Source organism: Strix uralensis, chromosome 18 (assembly GCF_047716275.1).
Source record: "Strix uralensis isolate ZFMK-TIS-50842 chromosome 18, bStrUra1, whole genome shotgun sequence".
Lineage (NCBI taxonomy): Eukaryota > Metazoa > Chordata > Aves > Strigiformes > Strigidae > Strix > Strix uralensis.
Genome location: NC_133989.1, coordinates 5,207,228 through 5,231,549, shown reverse-complemented (window position 1 = coordinate 5,231,549; position 24,322 = coordinate 5,207,228). Strand labels below are relative to the sequence as shown.

Sequence of the window (24,322 nt, the reverse complement as noted above, 5' to 3'; positions counted from 1 at the left end):
ATATATTTTTCTTGAAATATTTAATACAACTATTTGCAACATAGTTCAACCACAAGTGTTTAGAGTTTTGTTTTCTCTTAGAAGCTCCTCTTGAAGTCTAACACCACAGACAAATAGGACTGAGATCAAAACAGGCACTTGATCCCTAATTTCTGACTGTATTCTGGATCAGACAAAAGGGGTATTCTGTACACACAGACCCAAAACATAGATTCAAAGTACAGTTTGAAATGATTTCTCTGAAAGTCAGTTAAATAACCTATGAAAATTGTTAAAGACTCCTTCAAAAATAGCATGTGCTAAAAATAGAAAATTTACATATTTTAGCATATTCAGTAAAATAATTCCAAATCTCACATATAAAAGGAGAAGTCTTATCCACAAAGATTTTATATTATTAATGACAATATGCTTTCATTACAATAGTTTCCTTGAGTGTAAAAAAAAAAGTTGTCAAATTTTACATTATAAAAGCGTGTTTATATTCATGAATTTCAGGAAGGCATCTGAAAATATTACTTCAGAATTCTATCTTCTGATTGAAACAACGTCTGCAATCCTCTACGAACATTACACAGTTCTTCTTCTTGCTGTGTAAAAAGCATTATATTTATCACATGCTTTAAATACAATACTTTAAAAAAAGGGAAGATTTTAATTGTGGTGCATAATATATGCTGCTTTTAACAAAACATATGATACTTTTCTTTTCCATGTCAACATTCAACATATTAAAACTCAGAACTAAAACAGTATATCCGTATTTACCTGCTGCTTCTATCACCCAGATAAGCTTTAAAGTATAACATGTCAGTGATACTTAGATTCTGACTCATTTTTATTTTTGATAGGGGACTAAAAATTACGATTTTTAGTAATTCAGTGTTCAAACACCTATACTTAAACAATAAAAAAAAATGAGGACAAGATATCTTCACTTACCATTTCTTTAAGAAGTTTCTCTTGGAGTCCTTTTAAGTCTTCTTTCATCAGATGCATCTATAAAAAGATATTGAATGCATCTTCTCTTCACAATTGGTAACCCATTTTCATGAAGACAATTAGATCCCTAAATGGTTTATAACAGAAAGATACAGATGCAACATGCATCCACCTGCCTAAGGAAAGGGATGTTTGTTTTAAATTCGTTCTTTCTTGGATGATTAACATGGGTAAACAAAAGGCACACAATACAGAATAAATCTTGCAGCAGTTTTCTAGATAACTGCACACACCTTCTGATGGGTGAAATCTAGGCCTAAAACACTGGATATTGTTACATTAAAGGACATTTTATGAACATGAAAAACTGCAAAAATACTTATGTGGCATTAATACAATGCTGAGGATAAAGACTTTCTTCGGGAAGAATGTCAAAACTGCTATCTGTTGGTAAAATTGAAGAGTAATTAAAAACACGAAACAAAAGTTCATCCTACCTCTGCAGTAAAAATATGTTCTTCATAGTCAACAGTATGGTAGATGTTCTTTTCAAATGAAGTTTTAAGAATCTGAATTCTAAAGAAATGAAAGGCAGTTCAAGCAGCTTTACTACGTATGAACTTCCACACATATCATGAATACATCCCATTATTTGTAGTCTATTTGTACTTAAAAGCATGGATAAATATTACCATCATTACTACTACTGGAATAGTCCCTAGGGTATGTGGAGAAATTCAGATGGAGAATAATTATATTTTTCCTGTAATGTAACATTTTAATCTATTTTTCTCATCACATCTGCTATCTCTATTTTATGGAAGAGAGAAATTGCATAGAGAATAGTAGTTGGCCTAATTTATACCTCAAATGAACAGAACACAAATCTCATCCTGGGATTAATGAAGCCTACTAACCTCTGTTGCTCATTTTTCCTGTATGTACTAAAAGTATGTGTATGTTTTTTCCAAAAGGTCTGGAAAGAAAAATATTAATAGATGATAATCAGTAGGAACTACTATATTCATCTAATATGAACAAAGCAACTTACAACCCCAGACTCAGCACAGAATGGAGTTACACAGTCACCAGAGAAGCTTGATAAAAAATAAGCTTAGCTGGCAGGACGAGGCACTTCAGGAATCATGGAACCAGTTTCAGCAAAAATCTGTTCTCCATAACAGTTTCAAAACGATGAAAAAGAATACACACAGCACCTCAATTCATTATCTGAAATTTGACCCAACTTTAAGCACAGTGATAAAGGTTTTTTAAATCAGAATTAATGATCTAAAGATGATATGAATAATCTATGGATTCCATAAGAATTCACTTTTCTCCATGATCAAGCAATTAAAATACAAACCAAGAATTCTTTTTCCATGGTTTTCAGGGACTGAGAATCTTTTTCAAAATTCTCAAGTTCCTCAAGGAGAGCAAAATGAAATTTGTCCAGCTGCCTGATCCTACCAAAACAAAATGAATGACTTTTAGAAAGTATTAAGTCATTTTAAGGGTGTTTTAAAATAAATCTTTTGTTACAGACCTGCATTCATGAAGCTGGTAACTCATTGTTGTCAAATGCTCATGGGCAGCTCTTAATGATTGCTTAGTAAAATGATCCATTTTCCGTGAGCGGCTCTACGAGGATGTTTCAACATTAAATTCAGATTATTTTCACTTTAGGAAAAAACCTGTAGTATGTTTAGTACTGTAATTGCTTAGTATCATAGATCATACTGAGCAAAACCCCTTTTTCTTAAAATTATCTCCCTATCTATCCTTTAAGGAAAAGTTTTCTGTTAATGAGATGTAAATAGACATGGGTTTATATTCTTGATAAAATTCTACCTAACTTGGTACATTATTTGAAAAATAATTCCTCAAAATAGAGACCGTACACATGGAATGAATGATGTGTGCTTACGGCTGTCTTAAGATGAACAAATGCATTATTCAGGCTCATGTTTTCCTTTCTGCAAACAAATCTCATTCATGGGTTTGATAATTAAAAAAAAAATATTCAAAAATGCAGCACAGTCATTACTTTAGATACAAAAGCTTGAAACAACAGACAAAAAAACCCAAAACAGACCTGGGAAAGAAAGTCATTGGAGAGTTAGGTACATAAAGGAATTAAAAAAGGCATAAAGGGAAACTTAAATTCTGTAATTTCTTGAAGTTCTATGAACATAGCTATTTTCATGTCCTTTTAAGCAAATTCTGTGGTGTAAGACAAGCTATCATTCATATGCACATGTACCTCCCCAGACAGCTAATATTGTATACGAAATGTCTTGCCTCAATTTTCTTAGTAAATTCTTTTTGGAGCTTCTGACATATACTGATAGTTGAACAACCAGGTCCCCAGATTTCCCCATCCAAACCAGACAGATCATTTACAGATACAGTAGATATGCTTTCAGACACTGCAGACAAGTAAAAAAAGATAATGTCACAATTCAGTATGAAAAAATATCTATCTGAAGTTACAACAGGGCCTAGAACAGCTTTTGTTAGATACAGATTAATTTCACCAATTAGATGGCTGACACCAGTTTCTATTTTCTTATCAATTTTCTGACTTTTTAAAAGGATATAGTTTTTAAATATGTAGCATTTCTTTTTATTTCTTTTTTAAACATGTAAAATGCTTTTTTATGGATATTATCTTTTCTTGTTAAAACTTTGTTAGATTATCTTAAACTTTTGCACAACTGTAGTCAACTTTCACCCCATAACGAACCTCTGTAAGTAACAGTCTCATCTGTTTTAAATAATTTTCTAGGCTGTAACTTTGTTCTTCTGTTTCCTTTCTTTTCCTCCTCTCTGCTTGTTTCTGCTTCATCAGAATTGCCTTCTGTATCACTGTGGTACGTTCGTTTGAGAAATGTCTGCATAGTCGGTCCTTTAATAAACATGAAAGCAATGCTTACTTTTAGGATTATTTAGAACAATGACATGGGAGGATAAAGAATAATTTATTGACCCTTTGGATCCAAACTCTAGAAGTATGTGTCTTGGCTTTAAAGCTTGAGGACTTTATAGAAATGAATAAGCCTTACATTTACAGAGAGCATGTTCAGCAGCTATGAGAACTTGATGTAAACGAACAACAGGATTTCAATGGAACACAGAACTCTTTGACCCATGCAAGACTCACTCATTAAAGACAATCACCCTAAGCCCTCTTTTCTTGATAATACCATTATCCCCACTTTTATTCCAGTATTGGTGGGAATGCATCTAACTCATTAAGAGCGCAATTAAGTCTTTAACAGTATCTACATTCTGGAGACCAATTTTGGGGTTTTTAGGGGGTAATTAAAACAGCACAGAAAAATGAGAAAAAGACTAAATACAGAATAATACTGAAAATATATAAAATAAAACAAGATTAAAGAACTTGGGCAATATTTTTATGCCAAATAAACATTTTTCTTAACATTTACAGAAACACATAGAAAGTCTTTTGATTTAAGTTAAGTTTGTACCTGACTCATGTATGGGGCCATAAGGTTCTTCACTCCAAGACTGTTCTTTACCTCCACTGGAAACAGACGATGGAGATGTTGGTACACAATCCTAGAAGAAAAGTCACTGATTTATTAATCTCCAAATTAAAGCACTTTTAGAAGTCTTCATCTGAAATCCACATTTATGTTGCTTTTCATTAAACTAGGAACATGAACACAACTACAGTAAGAAAAAAAACCAACACACACTGCATGAATTACTACTAGGTCTCACTAGGTGACAGAATAAACTAATTCTTCACCATGTTAATAGTAGCAATAAGTCAAATGAGCAATAAGGTCTGTTTCTTGCAATAGGACACAAACAAAATTATTTTTTAAAGGAGTCATTAGTGCTTTTTTCACCAGAAAAAGTACTAATGAGAAGTGGTTTCAAGGTATATAGCAATTTTTATTTATTTGCCAATGCTACACTACTTTTTATATTGAGTAGTACACTAACGATGAAACTATGAAAGCACTTTTTCACCTCACGAATTTTTCCATACAGATTTCACAATTCTTTAATTTGTGAAAAAAAATTTTTAATTGAAATCAAGAATAAAATACTTATTCCCTGTTATTTTTTAAGATATTATAACTGATCTTGTTGGGATACAATTCTTTCCTTGTATCCATATGATAAACAATTCCCTAATCCTCAAATATTTAAAAACTAACTAGTAGGATTTTCCAAGAAGGTCACCAGTAAACATTATATATAGTGTTTAATGTTAAGAAAGATGCATTTCCCTTAAACCTCACCATCTGTAAAGTAGATAAAACACAAGAAAAGTTGCAGCTCTCTTCTGAAGAACAAAGGATTTAGTAACATACCTCTTTACTTTTGTTGATAGGTTTAGTGATATCTTGTTTTCCTTTAATAGCAAGTGTGTCTGAAAAGCAAGGTCTGAAACTTGAATCTTCATTATTATCACATGTTTCAGATACAGATCCCTTTGCATGTTTTCCACTGACAGCTTTATATGTCGTTAAGCTGAGCTACACATTAACAAAAAAAATATTATTGAGAGGCACAAAAGCATGAAACATCTGGCAGTTGAATAGAACAATTTCAGTTAAAATAATTGTAGAGTAACTTTAATATTCTTACCAAAGACACTTCAGTTAAAGCTGGTGACAAACTTTTATTTCCAAATGTTAACTTTTTAACAGTCACCTCAGGAGACTGATTTAGACATATACTTTGAAGATTCTTTTTTTGTGGACTGAAATTATTGGGAGAGATTCCTTTCTCAAAGTTTAAAATTTCCCTTTTTTCTGGTGTTGACTCCTGAAGACCAGGTGATCTTTCACTATTAGTGTGCTCTTGAGTAACATCTCCTTCTGATATTCTTTCAGCAGCTAGAAAACAGTTACTTAACTGTCAGCATGAGGAACAGAAGTTTAAAAAGGTAAGTTAAAGCCCCATATTGCTAACGGTTTCAACTCTAGTTATTTGCAAGTCTCAAATGTGTGGAATTTTACTTTGTTAGCATATGACTTGCCACACTTGCACTATCTTAGCAGTTACCAGATTCATTCTAACACTTATGTATTGCACTTCTATATAATGCTGACGTCAAACAACTGCACCAACCTATAAACGTGTTAGTGACATATTAATACACTTCCTGAAATTACGTGGTACACACTGAACTAGGGGGTATCTCCTATTTTAAGAGCATGAAATAAATGTAAAATTGTACTACTGTGATAATCCTCATTAAGCCTCCAACTTTTGATATAGTATTGCTGTAAATTAAAAGTCAAAATACCTACATCTCATTGTCTCAAGAGATGCAGGACTCTCAGGTGAAAGAGTTTCAACCTCCTTTTGTTCTGCAGAATTCTTTGATTTAATAAATACTTTATGTACATAGTTAGCTACTCTCTTTGGCTCCATAGATACAATATTCTGAAGTTCCTTTTGCTGATTATCATCCTTGTTTTCCCCATTCACATGTTTCTATCAAAATACAAAGTTTATATAAACATTATTTGTAAACACACAGAAGTACATATATATGCAGGTAAAGAGCATACTGTCTATATGTACCATTGAACAAGCAGAAGGTCCAAAAAGGAACATCAATAGAAGTACTTAAATTGATAAGGATATCAGGTGTTCTAATATCAATAAGCATTGAATTTGTTTAATTCAGCACCCAAATTTCTACTCCTGTAAGTTCTTCTTAACTGTTGGAGTCAATTACCATGAATCAGTGAAGTTTAGACTTATCCATATACGCTGAAATGTTATGCTAGAAGAATGAAAATGCTTTAGCACCCAATGTCATTGCTTAATTTACCAAAAATCCTATTTGGATAGTCAGCAAATGTATTGACATATCCTCTATCAAGTCAGCATTTTCTATTGTACACAGAATAGGCATAGCATTGTCAAAATCACATTACCTAAAAGAACAAGATTTAGCTCACTAAAACCTCCCATTCAATAGACATTTTCAAAATACTAAGTTTTTAAAATAAAGGACACAGTAGTTCTCCGCAGCAGAATAAATTTAATAAATAGAAACTGAAATACTGTTACGACTGAGAAGATTATTTAGGACTGATTTTCTTAGCAGCTAAATACTCATTATCAAAAAAGGGCTCTGTTAGAAATAATAAATAAAATTGATTTGAACTTGCTTATGTTGGGCACTTGAAATTCAGGAGTCCTAAGCACAAAGTAGACCAGAGCTTGAATGATATGGCAGAAGTGGATTTTTAAGAATGAAGTGCAACCATATACCTGTATTTTTGATTTCTCCTCCTTAAAGGTACATGCTGAAGATTTCCTTTCACTCTCTGACTCAGAACTGGAAGGCTCTTTGTAATTTTTTGCTAATGCTGCTCTTCGAGGTAGTTTTTGTCTGGTGGTTTGTTCTACTGTTTCATGAGTTCTTGGATTCTGTTTTTTACATTCATTTATCTTTGGAAGAATAAGAACATCTTCAGCTTATATCAGAATAATTAATAAATAAATACATAATAAATGGCAGGTAACTTGGTTTAATTAGTTGAAATCCATTATTTCAAAACAACTAAAAAAGTTTAACTTTACCAAAGCTCAGAGAGCCCAACCATCAGTCTATTAAGCATTTTAGGAAGATAATTTTCACTGCAGATAGGGCACAGCACAGTCAAGAATGTAAGAGTCAAAAAAGTAAAGAGGCAAATTAAATGCCATTTTTGAACTACAGCAAAGCTGAAGTGGGTTTCCAAAGCTTGCTCTCTGAAATATGTGCACATTTAAATTAGACTGTATCTGGTATGAAACAGAACAAAACCAAAAGCCTGCACAGTGAGCAGGAACCAGTATCCATGATCATCACCTCTGAACTGATCACCTTAACTGCTACACTAGAATCAGTTTTCCTTTCTATCTGTCCCCCCTCTACATCATAACTACTGCCACTCTACACAGCAGTCAGCGTTCAGAAACAGAGCAAAGCATGTTCTCACAGAAAGTACCCCAGGGACCTGACAGTAGAAGGGATGTAAAATGTAAGTGCAACGGATCTCAGACTAGGAGAGATTTTAATTCTTGCCTCCTACTCTCTTCAAAAGTGCTCTATACAAAATGTACGCTTTCCTAGCCTCCTCATCTCCAGGGTCAAGTCTATTAGTGGCTTCCTGGGCTTCAGATGGTCTCCATCTAAGTCTGTGCAGTAGTGGAACCCTCTACCTCCTCAACATAGGCACTTTGACCTTGCTTGGGTAGACCTGGGGAATTTTGCTACTAAAAAAGGACATATTTTAGTAAGTAGACAGATTCAGCATTGAACAACTGAAGCCCTCTTTAGTTTTGATTTACATGGACTAGACATCACCATCAATACCTACATGTGGTGATCATATTTTCGTTTGCATGATTTACACTGAGCTCACATATGTAGCTTTAAGTTATTGTACAGTCTGAGAGACCAAAGAGTCCTCTGGCAAGTACAGGGAAAGGTTTGGGTTTTTTTTCAGTTGTTTTGTTTTTGTTTTTTGAACTGCGGTTTACAAACACCTACAAGCAAATTCCATTAACATGTTCATAATCACTTACAATTTATTATACTCCCAACTTAATACACTTACAGTATTTTGCAATTATTATTCTTTCTGAACATCTATAACATTTTTGTTTTCACAGGTTCACTATGTTACATATATTCACTTAAATTATCTCAAAGGTATTAAAATTCAGTTAAGCACATTAGACACATGAAAACCCTTGCTGAAAAGTTAATGGCATATTGAATGTAGATGGCTATGAAGCAGTAAATAGACATAATCAATAATTTTAAGTAATAAAACTTACAAAAGCATCAATGTGTAATAATCACTCTAGCTCACAGCTAGTATTATGTCTGAAACGCCAGCTAAAGACTACATAAAAAGAATATAGTACCTGAAAAGAACAAACTGTATTTAACAATTGATCTTAAAATAAGCATGGAGAAATGGCACATATTTATGAAAAATTATTTAAAAACCATTTCTGTAGCGAGTTAAGGTATTTTGAATATGTATTACAAGTCTAGTTGCAAATTTACATTTACCTTCTTTTTTGTATTTTTGCCTTTAGGTTTATCCATGTGGCAAGCAGGTTCAGAAAGTTTATCTGCTGTTACAATACATAAAGTTAGAAAAAAATCAGCAAGATAATCAAATGTTCACATTTAGAGTTTTAGCTGTAAAATCATAGAATCACTTCTGTGCCTGCAAACCTACGGATTCAGTAAACTGCTTTCAGCACATTATTTTAAAATAAGCCAAAGGTTTTTTTTGTCAACAACAACCACCCCTGCCTGTCCCATCCTCTAATCTTTTTCCACATTAAAATATAGACTTTTTGGAAATTAACCTTTATAAATTATAAGAACCAATTTGAAAATTCCTTACACTTGGAAATAAGACAACAAAAACATACTGTATCTGCAACACAGAACATTACACGCTGTGCAGTATGTAAATGCTACGGACAAACTTACTGCAGCATTCTTAAGAAATATGAAAAAAGTTTCTTACTTTTCTCTGTGCTTATTGGTTTTCTTAAGTTCTTATTTCTACTGTAATCAATTAACTGGACTTTAGGTTTTCTATTTGATTCTTGCAGCCAACTAATGTCTGTCTTGCTGTCATCACCTCTGTATTCTGTGTCTGTGTCACTAAAGAGATGCTTCTTGTTTTGATTGTTTCTAGGCTACAAAAACCAAAAAAGTTACTGATTTACTTTTAATATACCTTCCACTGGCATAATTGGTATTTAAAGGCAGAAAGACAAGGTATACTATTCCACAGAAATCTGAGCCTTACTTTTTTTCTTCCTTTCACTTCAGTGCTAGTTTTATTGTCACTTGTGTTCCTTAATTAGAAAAAGAAAAAAAACCTTTAAACAATACATTCCAAAACACTTGTTCTAAGTCTTTCTACTATTCATGTAGTACGTGGATTAAGGATTCAAACAAACGTACCTACTTTTGTTTTCACATCCATTTTGGAAATATCTGTTCACCTTAAAGCCCAAAGGATGCGCTTATTTGCTAATGATCATTAAGAACATACAGTAACAATATGTCCCTTTGCAGGCTGATCATTAACAAAAACACTATCCCCCTCTATTCAGGAATTTATATCCCCATAGTATTCCATGACAAGAACTAAAGCTGTTCTCTTCATGAAACACATTCTTTCCTTTTTATCAGCTTCCCAAGGAAAATCATAAAACACCCTATGAGATCACAGCAGCTATTTTTGTTGCTTGAAAAAACAACACAGTCAAGATATTATTGTCAAGCATCCATTCCCTGGATTTTCATAATGGAATGCTGGAGAACGCAGACAGTACTATTCTTGATAATCAGGAGACTAGGACACAATATAACATCCCTACCTTTTTTTCTTTGGATCTGTATGACCATTCAGTTCAGTAACCTGCAATTCGTGGATCTAAAAATGTAAATAAATAAGAAACAAATGAAGGTTTTCATTTGTTATACAATTTGAACAAAATTAAACAGGTTACCAGGCAGTAACAGATAAGGGCTTTTTTGCTCAGTTTTTATACTCAGCAATTAACTTACAACAATTAATATATATCTTAGCAATTATGTAAAAACAGTACTGACAGTTAAAACAACTGGAACTAACTAAAGCTTTCAATATCTCAAACTAATACGTTAGTTTCCATCCACTTGCTTCGCTACCTTCACCAATTCAGCAGGCTCCTCTGAGCCATAAGAAACAAAACTATCTTTTGTTGTCCTTTGCTTTTATCTTAGCTTTTTACTCAAACATCTGGGCGAAGATGTCTTTCCAATGGGAATTGGAAAAATGGCAATAACGCTTTCAGGATAATAGGATAATTTAAAAATAAAGATACTTCTAACACACTGTTTTATTCTTAATTCAAGAAAACATCATAATAGCTTTAAGTGGCCAAGACCTTGGGATAGAGTATATCATTATACATTTGAAAGAAATGGAGGTAGTTACATGGCAAACTTTCTCCCCCACTTAGTTCAGTGATATAATCTGAGTTTTCAGATGTTAACTATACTTTCAGTAGACATAAGTTGACCGAGCTCCTTTATATTCTATTCATAACTTATCAGTTTCAGTTATATTCTTACTCCAAGCTTTATTGTAGGCTCATCAAACCCACTGACGGTGAAGTTGTAAACATCATCCCTGTCAAACAGAGGCAGAGATCCATTTTGTGACTGAATTAATGAACATTTCACAAAGTTAGGTATGGGTAATTAGAAATTGTGTTTGAAAATATTTTAACTACTTACTTAACATGACCAGCAGTTGTATTAAGAAAAGTAGTGTTTTTCAGGTTTCTATCTTGAACTTCTTCCTATACATAAATAAAAAGTTAACTCATATGCCAAATTTGGACTATGCATTCATACAGAGTCATCTTGAAAAGCAAGTTCTTCATCATGAACATATGAAAAAAACCTAGCAGCTGCTCAGGCTACCACTTGATTAACAACAATACAATATGGCAAAAGGGGACAAGAGCTAGTAGAAACTAAATCTTTTAGAATTTATCCTTTAAGAATATCAACAAAACCTCAGAAATTTTCCCCCAAACATTAAGACTAATTTCTGTGTCCTGGCTATATCCCATTTAAGGATTCTATGATCTCATTCACTGTATTTTTATTCTAACTATTTAGCATTGCCATGTTCAAAAGGAGAAGATTTGATTATATAATATGTAAACAGAAATTAATTTGGATTTCGCTGCCTGATAGTTGCCTGTAAAATTATTATTCCACATAAGTAAATATATATATAAAGTATTTTAAGTATATATAGTTAATGTATAATTAACATTATGCATACAGATATTTAACATTCAGCGATATTTGTAAACTTTCACTTTACATCTACTAGCTACCACCACATATATACATATATCCAATATGAAAAAAAATTCCCAACAAAAGCAATAATACATTACCTTAGGGACTTGGGATTTATTTAAATGTGGCCTAAGAAAATAAGGATGCATTTTGTTAAATGCTAATTAGAATATATGCATTAGCATACTGCTTATGTAAGAAAAAACCTTATCAAACAACAGATTTATTCAGGCATTCAAATACAAAACCAAGTGGATTAAAAGAGATCACCCCCTTCATTTTTATGCTCTAGAATAATTCGTTCCAGATCACACAGCTAATACTGCAGGTTCTGCATGTCTTCCAAGTCCCTATCCAAAAGGTTTAAAAGGTGACGTAGCCTAACTATTCCAGTCCTTTGTCATTCAGTTACAATCAAACATGGAGAGCATCTAATTATACGTAAAGTATATCTCCAAGCATCAGTTACAGCAAGGTAAGACTAATTTTATTATTTAAGAATTTGTTAAATTTAAACTCTAACAGTCAAATCTTTCAGAAAGAGAGAACTAGAAACTTCAGAAAATCAGAAAATTGATGACTGAATCCAAGTTTGACCCCCAAACTATGATGATAAGATGGAGACGCCCAACATGTGAAGTGCCCATGAACTATCCCAGTTAACTTCTCTCCAGGAAACATGTTGTGAGTGAATAAGCGAAAGACCACTGAACAGACTTTCTAACAGCCTCTGTAGTTATTTCAACTACTGGAACTATTCAACTACTAGTCTCCTACTCTTCAGTACAGTAGGGTTTATCAGAAGTGAACAAATGATTCAGATGAAAGCCGGATGTGAAGTAACTGTAGACAGAGGGGTAGGTCACAGACAAAGCCACATGCACAGAAAGAATAGGCACAAAAGTAAATAGTTCACATCATACCTGTTAAAACCCAAGGAGTCTCTTGCTTTGCTGTTCTCATCAGTCTTTACTTTATATCTGTCACTGATTTTACCAATCAGTGACTTTGTTGCATCTGCCACTTCTTTAGACTTTGTTTTCTGTAAAAATAGAATGAACTCAACTCTGAACCCATTCAGCAGAAGGGCAAAGCTGCAAACAGAACTATAGGTTCCCAACAATCACCTAAACTTCATTAAATGTCTTCTAGATGTACTAAAATCACCTTGCTTTGAAAACCATTTTCCTTTGCATTGGTCAGACAGTGAGCAATAAAATGTAGATTTAGCAGATATTTTCTTTTAAATGTTGTAGTTTTGTGTACTGTAACATTCAAAAGTGAATGAAGAGGTGCATGAGAAGCACAAGTTTGTGCTTAATTTAATGATTTATTGAAAAGACTAGTTTTAAAGAGAAATGCAGAATAAACTAATCTTAAACAGGTCACACTCTAAAAGTAAACAGTGAAGCTGATGTTATTTAATTCACTCCGTATTAGTGGTAAGTCAATTAAAAATAAGTTTGTGACTAAATGAAAGTAAAATATAAGTTTTTTAAACACTGAATATTTGGCAATTCTCTTATTTGCAAGCCAAAGAAATGAAGGTAAGACACTCTCACCGTCTTTGTTTGTTTTTGATTTGCAGTCTCTTTTCCAAAGAGATCAGGTTCCTCTCTTGTAAAATCAGGGTGCAAAAACGTTTCAGACACTCTAGCTGAAAGAAATATTTTAAATGATAAGTTTCAGTAGTAGTTTAAATATTTTTCCCCTTCTGTACTTAACTATTACTGTGCTGATTAAAACTCTGACTGTCCACTAAGTATTTCTGCAGTTTCCCTCACGGTATCAATTTAATTTTCTTGGGTTTTTTTCTCTTTTTTAATTTGTTCATCCAGACAGATACTTCAAAAAATTGAATAAATGCTTTTTGTTTCACAGCTCTTTCACTAACAATAGAAACTAATACAGGAAAAAAAAATAAAAAGCACAGCTGTAGGTTAAAAATTAATCTGAAACTTTTTTAACACTAACAGTTAACGAAGTGTGAACATAACCTGGATGGGACATACGTGCCAATGATGGATTTAGCTTTTGCTTGTCACCAGTTGTTATACTCTGCTCAGGAACAGAGCATGCTCTTTTTTTCGGTGTTTTGGTTTTATCGAAAGAACTCTCCAAAAGACCAGACAGCCTAACAAAGATAATACCACCTTATTATCAGTGAATTGCAGAAAGTGAGTCTTAAATTATAATAAACATGCATCACAAAATAGGAACACAGTGGTATCTTGTAGATATCAATGCAATTGACATCGGTACCTAAGCCTGCTACCATTGTTCAATTAACCAATGCATTGTAAAATGGCAAGCCTTCACAAGCAACATATATTTTTAAGTCACCTTCAAAAAGGCAACAATATCCTACAGCCATCACTAAACCCCGACCCTAGATAACTCTGTGGGGTGCCAAATCTACTACTTGGCACAGCTTACTTATGTAAACCCATATGTCATTTGCGTCTTACCTTCTGATGTCATCTGAAAGAATTACTATTGTTACTACTAAAGCCTACTTAAACTCCTACTCTGATCTTGTTAATGAGTACTATTTTCATAAACAGATTCATCAATTTAAAGTCTTTGATTAAGACAACAGAATAGTATCATTCATGAAGTAGTCTTAGCAAATACATTTAGGAGTGCTGGTTTGGTGTCATAAATTTCAGAATAAAAAAATAAAACTACATAAAAAAAAGTGACCTGTCTTAGCCAACAGCTCTTAATGCAATTCTCAGGGAAGACAAGACAATTAAATTCTGGCATTTTCTGAAACTATGCAACAAAATTTCAATTCTGGCAATACTTGAAAATGCTCCCTTCAAAGTGAGTGACAACAACAGTGACTTGGTATTCTTTTGCAATACTTACAAATGATTGCTGCTTCTCCCTACTGGCTGAGAATCAGGAACAATATCCAATGCTTCATCTAAATGAGACATTAATTTGATATCAATTATTATGACAGGAGAAATGGATTAAAGTAATTTTAAAAGGACTATCAACGCTTAGAAAATTACTTGCCTAAAGCTTGCTTTTGTGTGGCCTCAATTTCTGCCTCTTCTATCATTCCTAAAACTTCTTCAGCACACATTCTCTACAGTGGGATAACACCCAAAAGAAAGTATTAGTGTACAACTATAAACAGTATAATCTCATAAATTTGTATTTTCCCTAATAAGATATGAAATTATTTTTTCATTTCATAGAAGTGTTGATTCCAGTACCTTTTCAGGCAGTTTTGCCTCATTTCTGATATTCGACTTCCTGATTGGCTGCTCTGTTTCACAAAATTCATTGTCTAGTGTACGTCTCTCTAGAGTACGACCACTCTAAAAAGCACAATAAGTAACACTGACAGTTACAATCCATAAAAGCAAAAGACGTAAAATTCTCCTAGAAAGTAACACTTGAAATATTCTAAACTACACATTCTATATGTTAAAGACTCTAAAGCATGACCATATTAAAAGATGCTTCAGAATCCCATAGTCTGGGATTTGACCTCAATCTGGCCCAGAAAGACATTTAGAACTAGAAATAAAACGTTACTTTGAAGTCTTTGTTCAAATGGAACAGAAGCAAAAACACTTAAACTGCAGCGACACCTATATAGTTATGTTTGATTTTAGCGAATGTCTAATCAAAAATGCACTAAAACCAATGCTATAAACGCTATAGCCTGAAGATATTAACATTTCACAACTATAGCCAAATGTATTACATGTTTTTAAGAGTATTTCAACACCGCATAAGTAATTTGAGATTCTGTGCATACACGGCTCTCATCATACACAAAGGAAGAATTGTGGCTCTAGTAAAAGCAAGTTAACTCTGGGGCTGGAACTCATGAGTGAATGCTAGTTTTAGCTAATTCTGTAAGAGTTCAGTCTGACTTTAGACATATTAAACCTGAAATCTAGAGGACAAGAAAACATTATGCAATACAGTAAAACACTATTTTCTAAAACTGAGTTGCTGACTGCAAAACTCTACCTCTTTAAAATATGAATTAAGAACAAATTAGAATAGAAATTAATGTTATTCTAAGTAAAAGACTTAGCTACAGATGACATGCATACTCCAATAGGTTCCTGATAGAAATTATTTTTTCTGGTCTCGTTTACCGCACTATTGTTAGACCTTTCAGTAGAGCTTGTCATTTCCAAAGGTAATTTAAATCGTCCTTTATAAGGGGTGGCTGAAAACAAACCGGACAAATTAGAATTTTACCATTTCTTCTATTACAATTATTGTGCTGTCTGTGACATCAATATGAAGAGTTTTGCCCATGATCACATCTATTCCATAAACTTTAAAAAAAGTTGGCTAGTATTTATGTCAACTCATTAGTAGCTTTTATAATTCTAGTGGTTTCAATTAAGTTACATGGAGGTTAATGAGCCCATAGACTGTGAATGTCTGGATGCAAGTAATGCTTTTTACAGCCTGGCTCTGGTGGAAAACAGTTGATCACCTATTTAAAGACTTTACTGTAATATATTTTTGCTGGAATAGACTGTGTAGTTACTTTTCAAATAAAAGTTACAGAAGTTCTCTGTCTTGTTCCAACCTGATCCGAAAATGCTTTCTTTTCTAGCCTCTGTTACTCTTAATTTATGTGTGATACATGATATACATAACTAAGGATACTGATGCACTTGAGACAGTTAAAGAAAAGTAAGTTTGTTAGCTATGCTGTTCTGTCACTAGTTGCATCTCCAGCCTCTACCGGTCTTACAAACCTCTCCCTTGTAGAAAGTATTAAATACCTGTTACAGTAAGACTATTAGTAGCAAAGCGATGACTCTCCTTATCCTTTTCTCTGTAAGAAGCACTTCTGATATAAGCACCAGTAGCACTGGACCTGCATCTCAACCTTGCAGTGGATCCCACCTTGCTCACTACCTACATAATCAACTGCCCCGTGAAGAAACACATGCAGTTTCTAGATAAGAGTAAAACGCAACTGATAGATGCACACATTGGAGAAAGCTGATTTTCCACCAGAGCACTAACTACTGAGAATTCTTTAAAACAAGAGCATATGAGGAGAGATGAAAAAACACTTATGTTTTAGGTCTTCTAATCAATTGCTGACTTCTCAGCTTGCTCCAGCACAAAGAGCTGACTGACAGCCGCAATAAATACGCTAGGTGGCCTGAATTCAGCTGTTTGGCACGTGTGTGCAGCTACGATCCTGCAGCGTGGCTACGGACCAGCATGTCTACGGACCAGTAGCAAGTGGCTTAGATTAAAAATTTCAAATTTAAAGCACTTGCTAGGGAGATTTTACAAGGTCTACTTTTCATTTTCAGCTCTGCAAAGGATCACAGTTCATGATTGTATTTCAAAGACGATTTATAGCATATTTTTACCACGAAAGTACTTGCAAACTTACATGTGCTAACAAATGACAGTGGACTCCTTGTGGAAAATCTTGTAGTTCCAGGAATAAGCACGGATGCTTCAGACACTTTCCTTTTACAAGATGTAGTTACCTTGAGGAACAAAAAAACTTAATCATAATGCACAGATTTAAGGATGACAACATAAGATTTTAAGAGAATCTATTCCCAGGAGTCTTTTGACAGTTTCTATTATTGGATGGAATGGAATGTCAACTGTTGTTGCTGCACACATCAGTGTAATGTGATTTTTATGCGGTTCCCTTTTTAGAGGAAGTTCACCAAAATACTTGAATTATATACTTAAAACTAATGTTTTTAAGCTGAGATCAGTGATTGTTGTTTTCTAAATTGATTCAATAAAGTATGAACAAATCCTGTTGCTGGTTAACAATCAAAGTAACCAAGATGATTCCCAGGAGTTCCTGCAAAGCTATCACATAAGCTGTAAATCAGCAGAACCTCAGGAACAGGTTTACTAGACTACTGCTAGCAAGACGTGCATTGCATGTCTATTGCACATGGTGACACTGCTTCATCTTTTCCCCCATCTCTAGCATATCTGTAGTTAGTCCTAGTATAACCATAATATATTTATAACTTTCGAGTGATTGTGGGGCAAAAGAAACACCAGGAGTAATGAACTGGGCTCTTCTCAGTTTAAACCAGAGAATCAGCTATGCATCGGAGCAGTCCCAGGAAACTATGATTTGAATAACCAGGATACTGGATTCATCTTGACAACCACATGCTTTTTTGTAATCATCAGTCTTTGCAAATGCCCAGCCTACAGGACTTGTCTCTAATTACAGCTATTACTACTGCTGATCATTAGTAAGTCTCCAGAGCCTATACTAGATTTTTGCATATTGCAAGACATCTAAGCGTGCCCTGGAAATATTTCTCTTTAAAGAGAATTCTCAGCACCTAATGATCTAAAGAATGGTAACAATTGCTTTTTATTTTTGTCCTATTTTTATCATTTCAAAATACACAAAAAGAAATTTTTTTTGCAAAGGGATTTATACAGCTTAGTGTCAAGTCATAAGAAAAACAATCAAACCCTGTATTAATTACATTCTAACCTCATAAATAACAGGGTTTTAACATTATAAAATATATTGACTTGTATTTTTTTATGTATTGTTTTCTGTTTTGATAATTCTACTTACCTTGGAGGAACCACCTCCACTTTTTTCTTGACTGTTATTTTTATTCAGAGTCCTCAAAGATCCAGGAAGTTGTTGGGTTTTGTACTTACTGAGTTTCTCCACTTCTTCAGATTTTTCTTCCAAACATGGTGACAACTGACTTTCTGGTACCAGAACCTATATAATATTTTTGATTTTTAAAATTTTTATCTAGTATTTTATTGTTTTATATTTTATGTTTATACAAACACACAGAGAGCAACTTCTTTACCCCAAGCAATACATCCCTCACTGATAATCTTCAGAGCTTATATACTTCTAGCTTGAAAAGCATCCAACTTGTTATTTTCACTAACAAGGATGGGTTACCAATTCACATAAAATGAATTGGTGCATATTTGTCTGAAGCATTCTATGATTTGGATATTCATATTCTTATCTTTCCAAATATACAATGCATACTTATTAGAAATCACTTAACTGGTTTCAGAGTTACCTTTACTCATTGGCATTTTAAAAGTCCTTGTTTTTATGGTGAATGATCATAAACTAGCTAATAATCAGACCAAATAAAAAAAAAAAAAAAAAAAAAAATCAAGAAAACAACCATCCAGCATACTGAAGTAAAATACCTGTGATCCGCTTTCATCAAAGACAACATGTACAGTTGTTTTGGCAATTGATGCAGACTGCTTCTTACGAAAGCCCTACAAAGTGAGTAACCATCTATGTGAAAATACACACTTTACTCATTTTTTTAAACAAGAAACAGAAAGAAAATATTTAAGTCAGAGACTGTAAAGTGTCTGAAATCAGGTTAGAGGAGAAAATAGATTCTACAATCTCACAGCAGTTCCATTCCTCATGAGTTTCTCAATCAGAATTCAGGGCAAAGTAGTTTGTTACAAGCAGTAAGCAATAAGCTATGGCTTACTAAAATTTTTTTTCTAAGTGAATAAATTCATAAGAGTGGTAAGCATACCACAAAATAGGATAGCTGATGAGTAATTTCTGAAAGACTTCCATATTTGTAAGCATCCAGTTTTTGTCTTCCTGGAAAATTTTATATGCAAAACTTGACATTAAACTATGGTGACTCAGCCACTTCCCTGGGCAGCCTGTTCCAATGCTTGACAACCCTTCAGTGAAGAAATTTTTCCTAATATCCAATCTAAAACTCCCCTGGCGCAACTTGAGGCTGCTTCATCCTTTAGGCATATTGTTCTGTAGTGGCAATGTTAATCAGAAACTCTCGGTATAAATAGATACCAATAATCACAATAGATACCAATATAACAATATTTATATGGCAATGAGACATTTATTTTGAATCAACAAAAAACTACTTGAAAAGGTCTTTAAATCTTACCTTACATTTACTAAAGCCATAAATCTTTCCAGTTACATCTTTGATTTCCAAGACAGAATCAAAATATAAAAAAAATTTATCTCCTTCTTGATTACCCACATTCATTGGGCTTTTTAGATCTATTGTTAATAATTTCTTTGAATCTTTTTCTGGACAAAAACAAAATTTGGAAAGTAGTTTCATTACAAACAATTTGTAAAGACATGAAACTTCCTTGTATTCTTCAGTTCAGCTATTAAGATGCATATTTTATTTAATACACTATAACTTACAATAGATTTTATTAGTGAAACAAGACAAGATTCAATCTTTTAGAAATATTTATCCTATATATTATCCTGTAAAATTTTCTTTGAAGGTTATTTACTATAGCTGCAGGCAAATTATAGAGTAATTTTGTAAATATTTAACTAGTTTAAAAGGAACATTATTACGTCATTATCTTACACCTTATTTTGCACTGAAATAACTATAAGGCATTATTTTAAAATTATTTTAACAAAATCACACCTGAGGGCCTAAAATGCAAATGTGACTGCAACGCAATTTTATCCCTGATAAAAACAGTGCCTATAACATTTCAAGTGGGAATTGTGCTGTGCTGAAAATTGAGTCAGTACTTCAGGATTAATCAATTTGAAAATCCAAGCTAGTGTGTAACAAAAGGTCACATTTGTGAGTGCCAATACCTTCAAGGCTGTACATGTCCACCTCTTCTTCTGGTATAATGACTGTTTCCCACTGATGATCCTTATATGAAAAATACATATTTTTAAAGCTAGAAAAGCATTATATTACAATTAAATGAAGTGCAGCGATCAGAAAGTTATTCAGTAAGGACAAATTTTCAACTTTTTAAATCCTCTGTTATGAGGAGTGACAATGAACATATGCTTCATTGATAACAGCGAACAATGTTTTGGAAGAGCTTTGGTAGAGACATTAAACAGTTTAGTCTCATCTACAGAAATTATAACTGCCATTTTGTAAATGGCTTCTTGCTTACGTTCGTAACTGTTCACAAACAGTATTAGGAAGTCATTACTTTGAAACTGTTTAATCTAAATATGTACACCAAATCTAGATTTTTCTTTTCTGCTTCAACTACAGATGCACCCCTAAATTCCACATGTTGATGTGGGGAAACAAATTTGATACACTTGAAAGAATGTGCATCTACTGCCTCAGAACAATAGAACAATCTAGTATGACAGACAAAAATAAGCTTACTGCATCATCTGCTGCCACATAGAAAGATATACTTTTGCTACCAACATTGAAATCAACCCAAAATTCTTCAAGATTTTCATCCAATGGTATCTGTAGCTAAAACAAAAAAATTAAAAGAGCTGAAAGCAATGATTTATACCAGCTAACAGGCTTTGTGTTACAGTCTGACAAACTTTAAATACATGCACATCTGTATATGCCTAAGAAAAAAAAAATTGATCCTTATTTTTACTTAACTAGAAGGAAAAAGAATTATTCAGCGGCACAAATGAAAATCTGTGGATATATGATTAAGCCTGTAACGTACCTCATATTTATCAAGAGCTGCTGATAAACACGGATATGTAAAAACCCTGTAAGAAAAAGATATTTTGTCAAGTATCCTAAAACGCTGTAAATAAATTTTGCATATCTGAACACAGCAACTGGATCGATTTCAGCACAAAACTTGTGTGCTTTAGAGACTAAGAGATCACAGCAATCAGAAGAGCAGTCACTTGACTGCACTTCTTTCCCCAAAGGAGATAACATGAAATTTTATATATCCTCACAGTTAAAAGCAGCGGTCTCAGACCTCTTGTCACTATGTTCATAGTTCCAGCTTATCTGCTGACATTTTAAGAACAGTATTCAAATTGAATATACACCCGATATAAAGACATACCAAACAACCTCTGCTGTCATGACATATAAACGTAACATGCAGAGCATGTGATCATATAGATAAGAAAAAAGCTTGTATTTTCTCTTCCTTTTCGTGTCCTATTCTCACTGATCACTATCTCAATGTACATATCCTAAATCAATAAAGGAATATGTATCAACAGACTACTAGCTATTGTCAGATGTTTACTGAATTAACAAGCATCTCAGGATTTTGCAACAGAACTAAATACAAAAACTAACTCCTTATAAACATTTATTAAAGTGTAATATACACTTTGTTTTCAAATTAACGTTCTTATTTAGTGAACAGTTTCTTCAAGCTGTTAACTAATCTGAAACTTATATTGTTTGTCTTTTTTCCAAATACAGGAATTACATGAAATTAACATCTTGATAGAGAAGATGATGACTGACAATGTGCCAAAAGATGGTATTACTCAATTTCTTTACTATTTAATATTTTAAAAATATCTTATCTCTGTGTGGTTCCTTGACTTTATACCACAGCAATATTAGCCTTATTTGTTTGTATTATTTTAATACAGTTTCCCAAAACCAGTTTTTGTGATACAAAGGTTATGGCCATAAAATCCAAAAAAGAAAAATATATTAGCTTTAAAAAATTCAGGTTTACCTTCTTTTGTCTCCAAGCATGCCATTCACTTGGTTAAGAAATTTTCTGCAATCCTATTAAAACACAGAAATATCTTATTAAAGAATTGTAAAACAAAAGTTGACCTCCCTGGAAAGATTTTTCATATGACTTACTGTTTCAAACTCAGAATCTTTAATTCCTTTAAATGCACTGGACACAAACTCCATGGAAAACCACTGGCACGCTAGTTGTCCTCTTTGTTTCTCTGATACCATTCTGCATAAAGCTTCTGTAATGGCTACTTGCAGGTCATAGTCTACAGCACAATACATTTTACAGGAACAGTAATTTTAAAGATACTACTGATGTGAAAAAAATGGTATTATGTGGGAAACTGGTATAAGCAGTGCTGAACATTTAAGATCACGTATCATGTCATATACTATATATACATAACCTGTAACGGATATATAGATAAAGAACGAAGGGAATAAGGATAACTAAACAACTTATTTTTCAAAATGAAATTTCAATCAAACTTTCAAGGAACATCAGAGCAAGATTAGGCGTATAAGCAAGAGATAAGAAGTTTTAAGCTTTCACTGTCTGAACTGGGAAATTGTTGGATACCAAAGTAATCCCTGAGAGAAGTTGCAGTACTACTAAACATGGCTAGCAGATCACTATCCTTCAAAGACTGACTTCCTTATGAGCTTTTGCTATTTTAAAACTTACATTCTAGAGAAGAAAAGGACTGAAAACTTCAAAGAGTTAGCCATACACTACATATATCTGAAACATTCCAGTTTGCAGATTATTTTCATGCAGTATCTGTATTTTTCAGAGGACTGTAATCACAATATTCTGCAACTTCTAAATGTCTTTTCTGGATTTTTAATGGCTCTGCATGTAATTTTTCAGAAGCTCAATACTGAATTGTTTATTAAGTCCCATGCTCACCTCCAGCATCCAAAATTCTCCTCCCCATGTCACTCCTGCCAAACACAGTAACGTTTCATTAAACATGACAGCAACACAAAGCATAGGAGAACAGTTAATTTCATTACAAGCTTTCAATGTATGGGACAAAACCCTGACTCCACTAAACTATTAGACTTCAAAGGGGTACGTCTGTTATGCTAAGAATATACATCTGAAAGTACTACTGGGGAAGTGAACCACCTGATATATATAATTTTTATTCTATTTACTTTTTAAATGCTGTAAAAATTTTCCCAGCGTGAACAGCTTGTCCTTCCAGTGACCGATTCACTATGCTTTATACACATTCTTATAAATAAGAGTTTATTTATTTTAAGACTGCTGTGATGAGAAGAAGCCTAAACCAGATCTGGAAAGAGGTAAATTTAGGCTTGTAATGGATAACAACCCATGAGAATACCTGCCCACAGCCACTACACCACTGGCAACACAATAGCAAATGCAAAATTGAGTTAACCAGGAAGCAGTCTGCATGCATTATAAACAGCCTTAGTAAAAATTGCCTTCCCAGCTATGCAAATGATGTAATGATATAAAAAAGATATTGAAGATTATTTACATGACAAGCAACATTTCCTTTGTAGAAAATATCTTCTTCCTGGCATCTCGAGGCATGTTGTCAAGCATTAAATTAAGTTTTCTTACTACCTAAGAAGAGCATAAAAAAAGGGAGTAAGATTAAATATAAAATAACTTGTGAAAGTTTAAGTTATTCTTATTTTGAGCCCTTGTGATATGTTTCATACCACTAAAGAAAATAACATGCTTAAATAATTGCAAAATGAAAAAAGACAATGAGTTCTATCTGAACTTAAATGGTATTTATCTTAATATAACTACCTCAATTTCAAAAAATTACATTAGCTTTAGTATGAACACCAGTTGTTAAAGGGTTATGTTTCTTATTTGCACGTTTAAATACAGAAAAAAACCCTTCAAAGCTAGAGTTCTGTCTGCAGTTGATTGCTGAGGTAAAGGGTACCTTAAATTTGTATTAAAAAGCCTTTCCTTTGAGGATGTAGCCTTTACAGAAGACTTTTTTGTAACTTTCACCTTCTTTAGAGAGGAAAA

General features: G+C 33.2%; 1 protein-coding gene across 1 annotated transcript in view; it reads right to left on the bottom strand.

The window, feature by feature from the left end:
* Nucleotides 1-515: 515 nt before the first annotated feature.
* SYCP2 (synaptonemal complex protein 2) overlaps nt 516-24,322 on the bottom strand; it is a 29,195-nt gene continuing 5,388 nt past the window's right edge. Inside the window, exons 8-45 of the mRNA XM_074888143.1 lie at nt 23,811-23,899; nt 23,210-23,244; nt 22,423-22,565; nt 22,289-22,341; nt 21,296-21,341; nt 20,989-21,084; nt 20,448-20,508; nt 19,759-19,907; nt 19,022-19,096; nt 18,411-18,566; nt 17,232-17,331; nt 15,913-16,031; nt 14,855-14,927; nt 14,702-14,759; nt 13,828-13,964; nt 13,393-13,487; nt 12,754-12,872; nt 11,929-11,959; nt 11,252-11,316; nt 11,087-11,144; nt 10,649-10,678; nt 10,348-10,403; nt 9,771-9,819; nt 9,483-9,657; nt 9,014-9,078; nt 7,216-7,395; nt 6,240-6,426; nt 5,572-5,822; nt 5,295-5,459; nt 4,437-4,527; nt 3,689-3,850; nt 3,244-3,371; nt 2,489-2,583; nt 2,309-2,408; nt 1,860-1,918; nt 1,440-1,518; nt 943-999; nt 516-590 (exon numbers count right to left, since the gene is read on the bottom strand). Of these exons, the coding sequence (XP_074744244.1) occupies nt 516-590; nt 943-999; nt 1,440-1,518; nt 1,860-1,918; nt 2,309-2,408; nt 2,489-2,583; nt 3,244-3,371; nt 3,689-3,850; nt 4,437-4,527; nt 5,295-5,459; nt 5,572-5,822; nt 6,240-6,426; nt 7,216-7,395; nt 9,014-9,078; nt 9,483-9,657; nt 9,771-9,819; nt 10,348-10,403; nt 10,649-10,678; nt 11,087-11,144; nt 11,252-11,316; nt 11,929-11,959; nt 12,754-12,872; nt 13,393-13,487; nt 13,828-13,964; nt 14,702-14,759; nt 14,855-14,927; nt 15,913-16,031; nt 17,232-17,331; nt 18,411-18,566; nt 19,022-19,096; nt 19,759-19,907; nt 20,448-20,508; nt 20,989-21,084; nt 21,296-21,341; nt 22,289-22,341; nt 22,423-22,565; nt 23,210-23,244; nt 23,811-23,899 (3,762 nt within the window). The remainder of the gene's footprint in view (nt 591-942; nt 1,000-1,439; nt 1,519-1,859; nt 1,919-2,308; nt 2,409-2,488; nt 2,584-3,243; nt 3,372-3,688; nt 3,851-4,436; nt 4,528-5,294; nt 5,460-5,571; nt 5,823-6,239; nt 6,427-7,215; nt 7,396-9,013; nt 9,079-9,482; nt 9,658-9,770; nt 9,820-10,347; nt 10,404-10,648; nt 10,679-11,086; nt 11,145-11,251; nt 11,317-11,928; nt 11,960-12,753; nt 12,873-13,392; nt 13,488-13,827; nt 13,965-14,701; nt 14,760-14,854; nt 14,928-15,912; nt 16,032-17,231; nt 17,332-18,410; nt 18,567-19,021; nt 19,097-19,758; nt 19,908-20,447; nt 20,509-20,988; nt 21,085-21,295; nt 21,342-22,288; nt 22,342-22,422; nt 22,566-23,209; nt 23,245-23,810; nt 23,900-24,322) is intronic.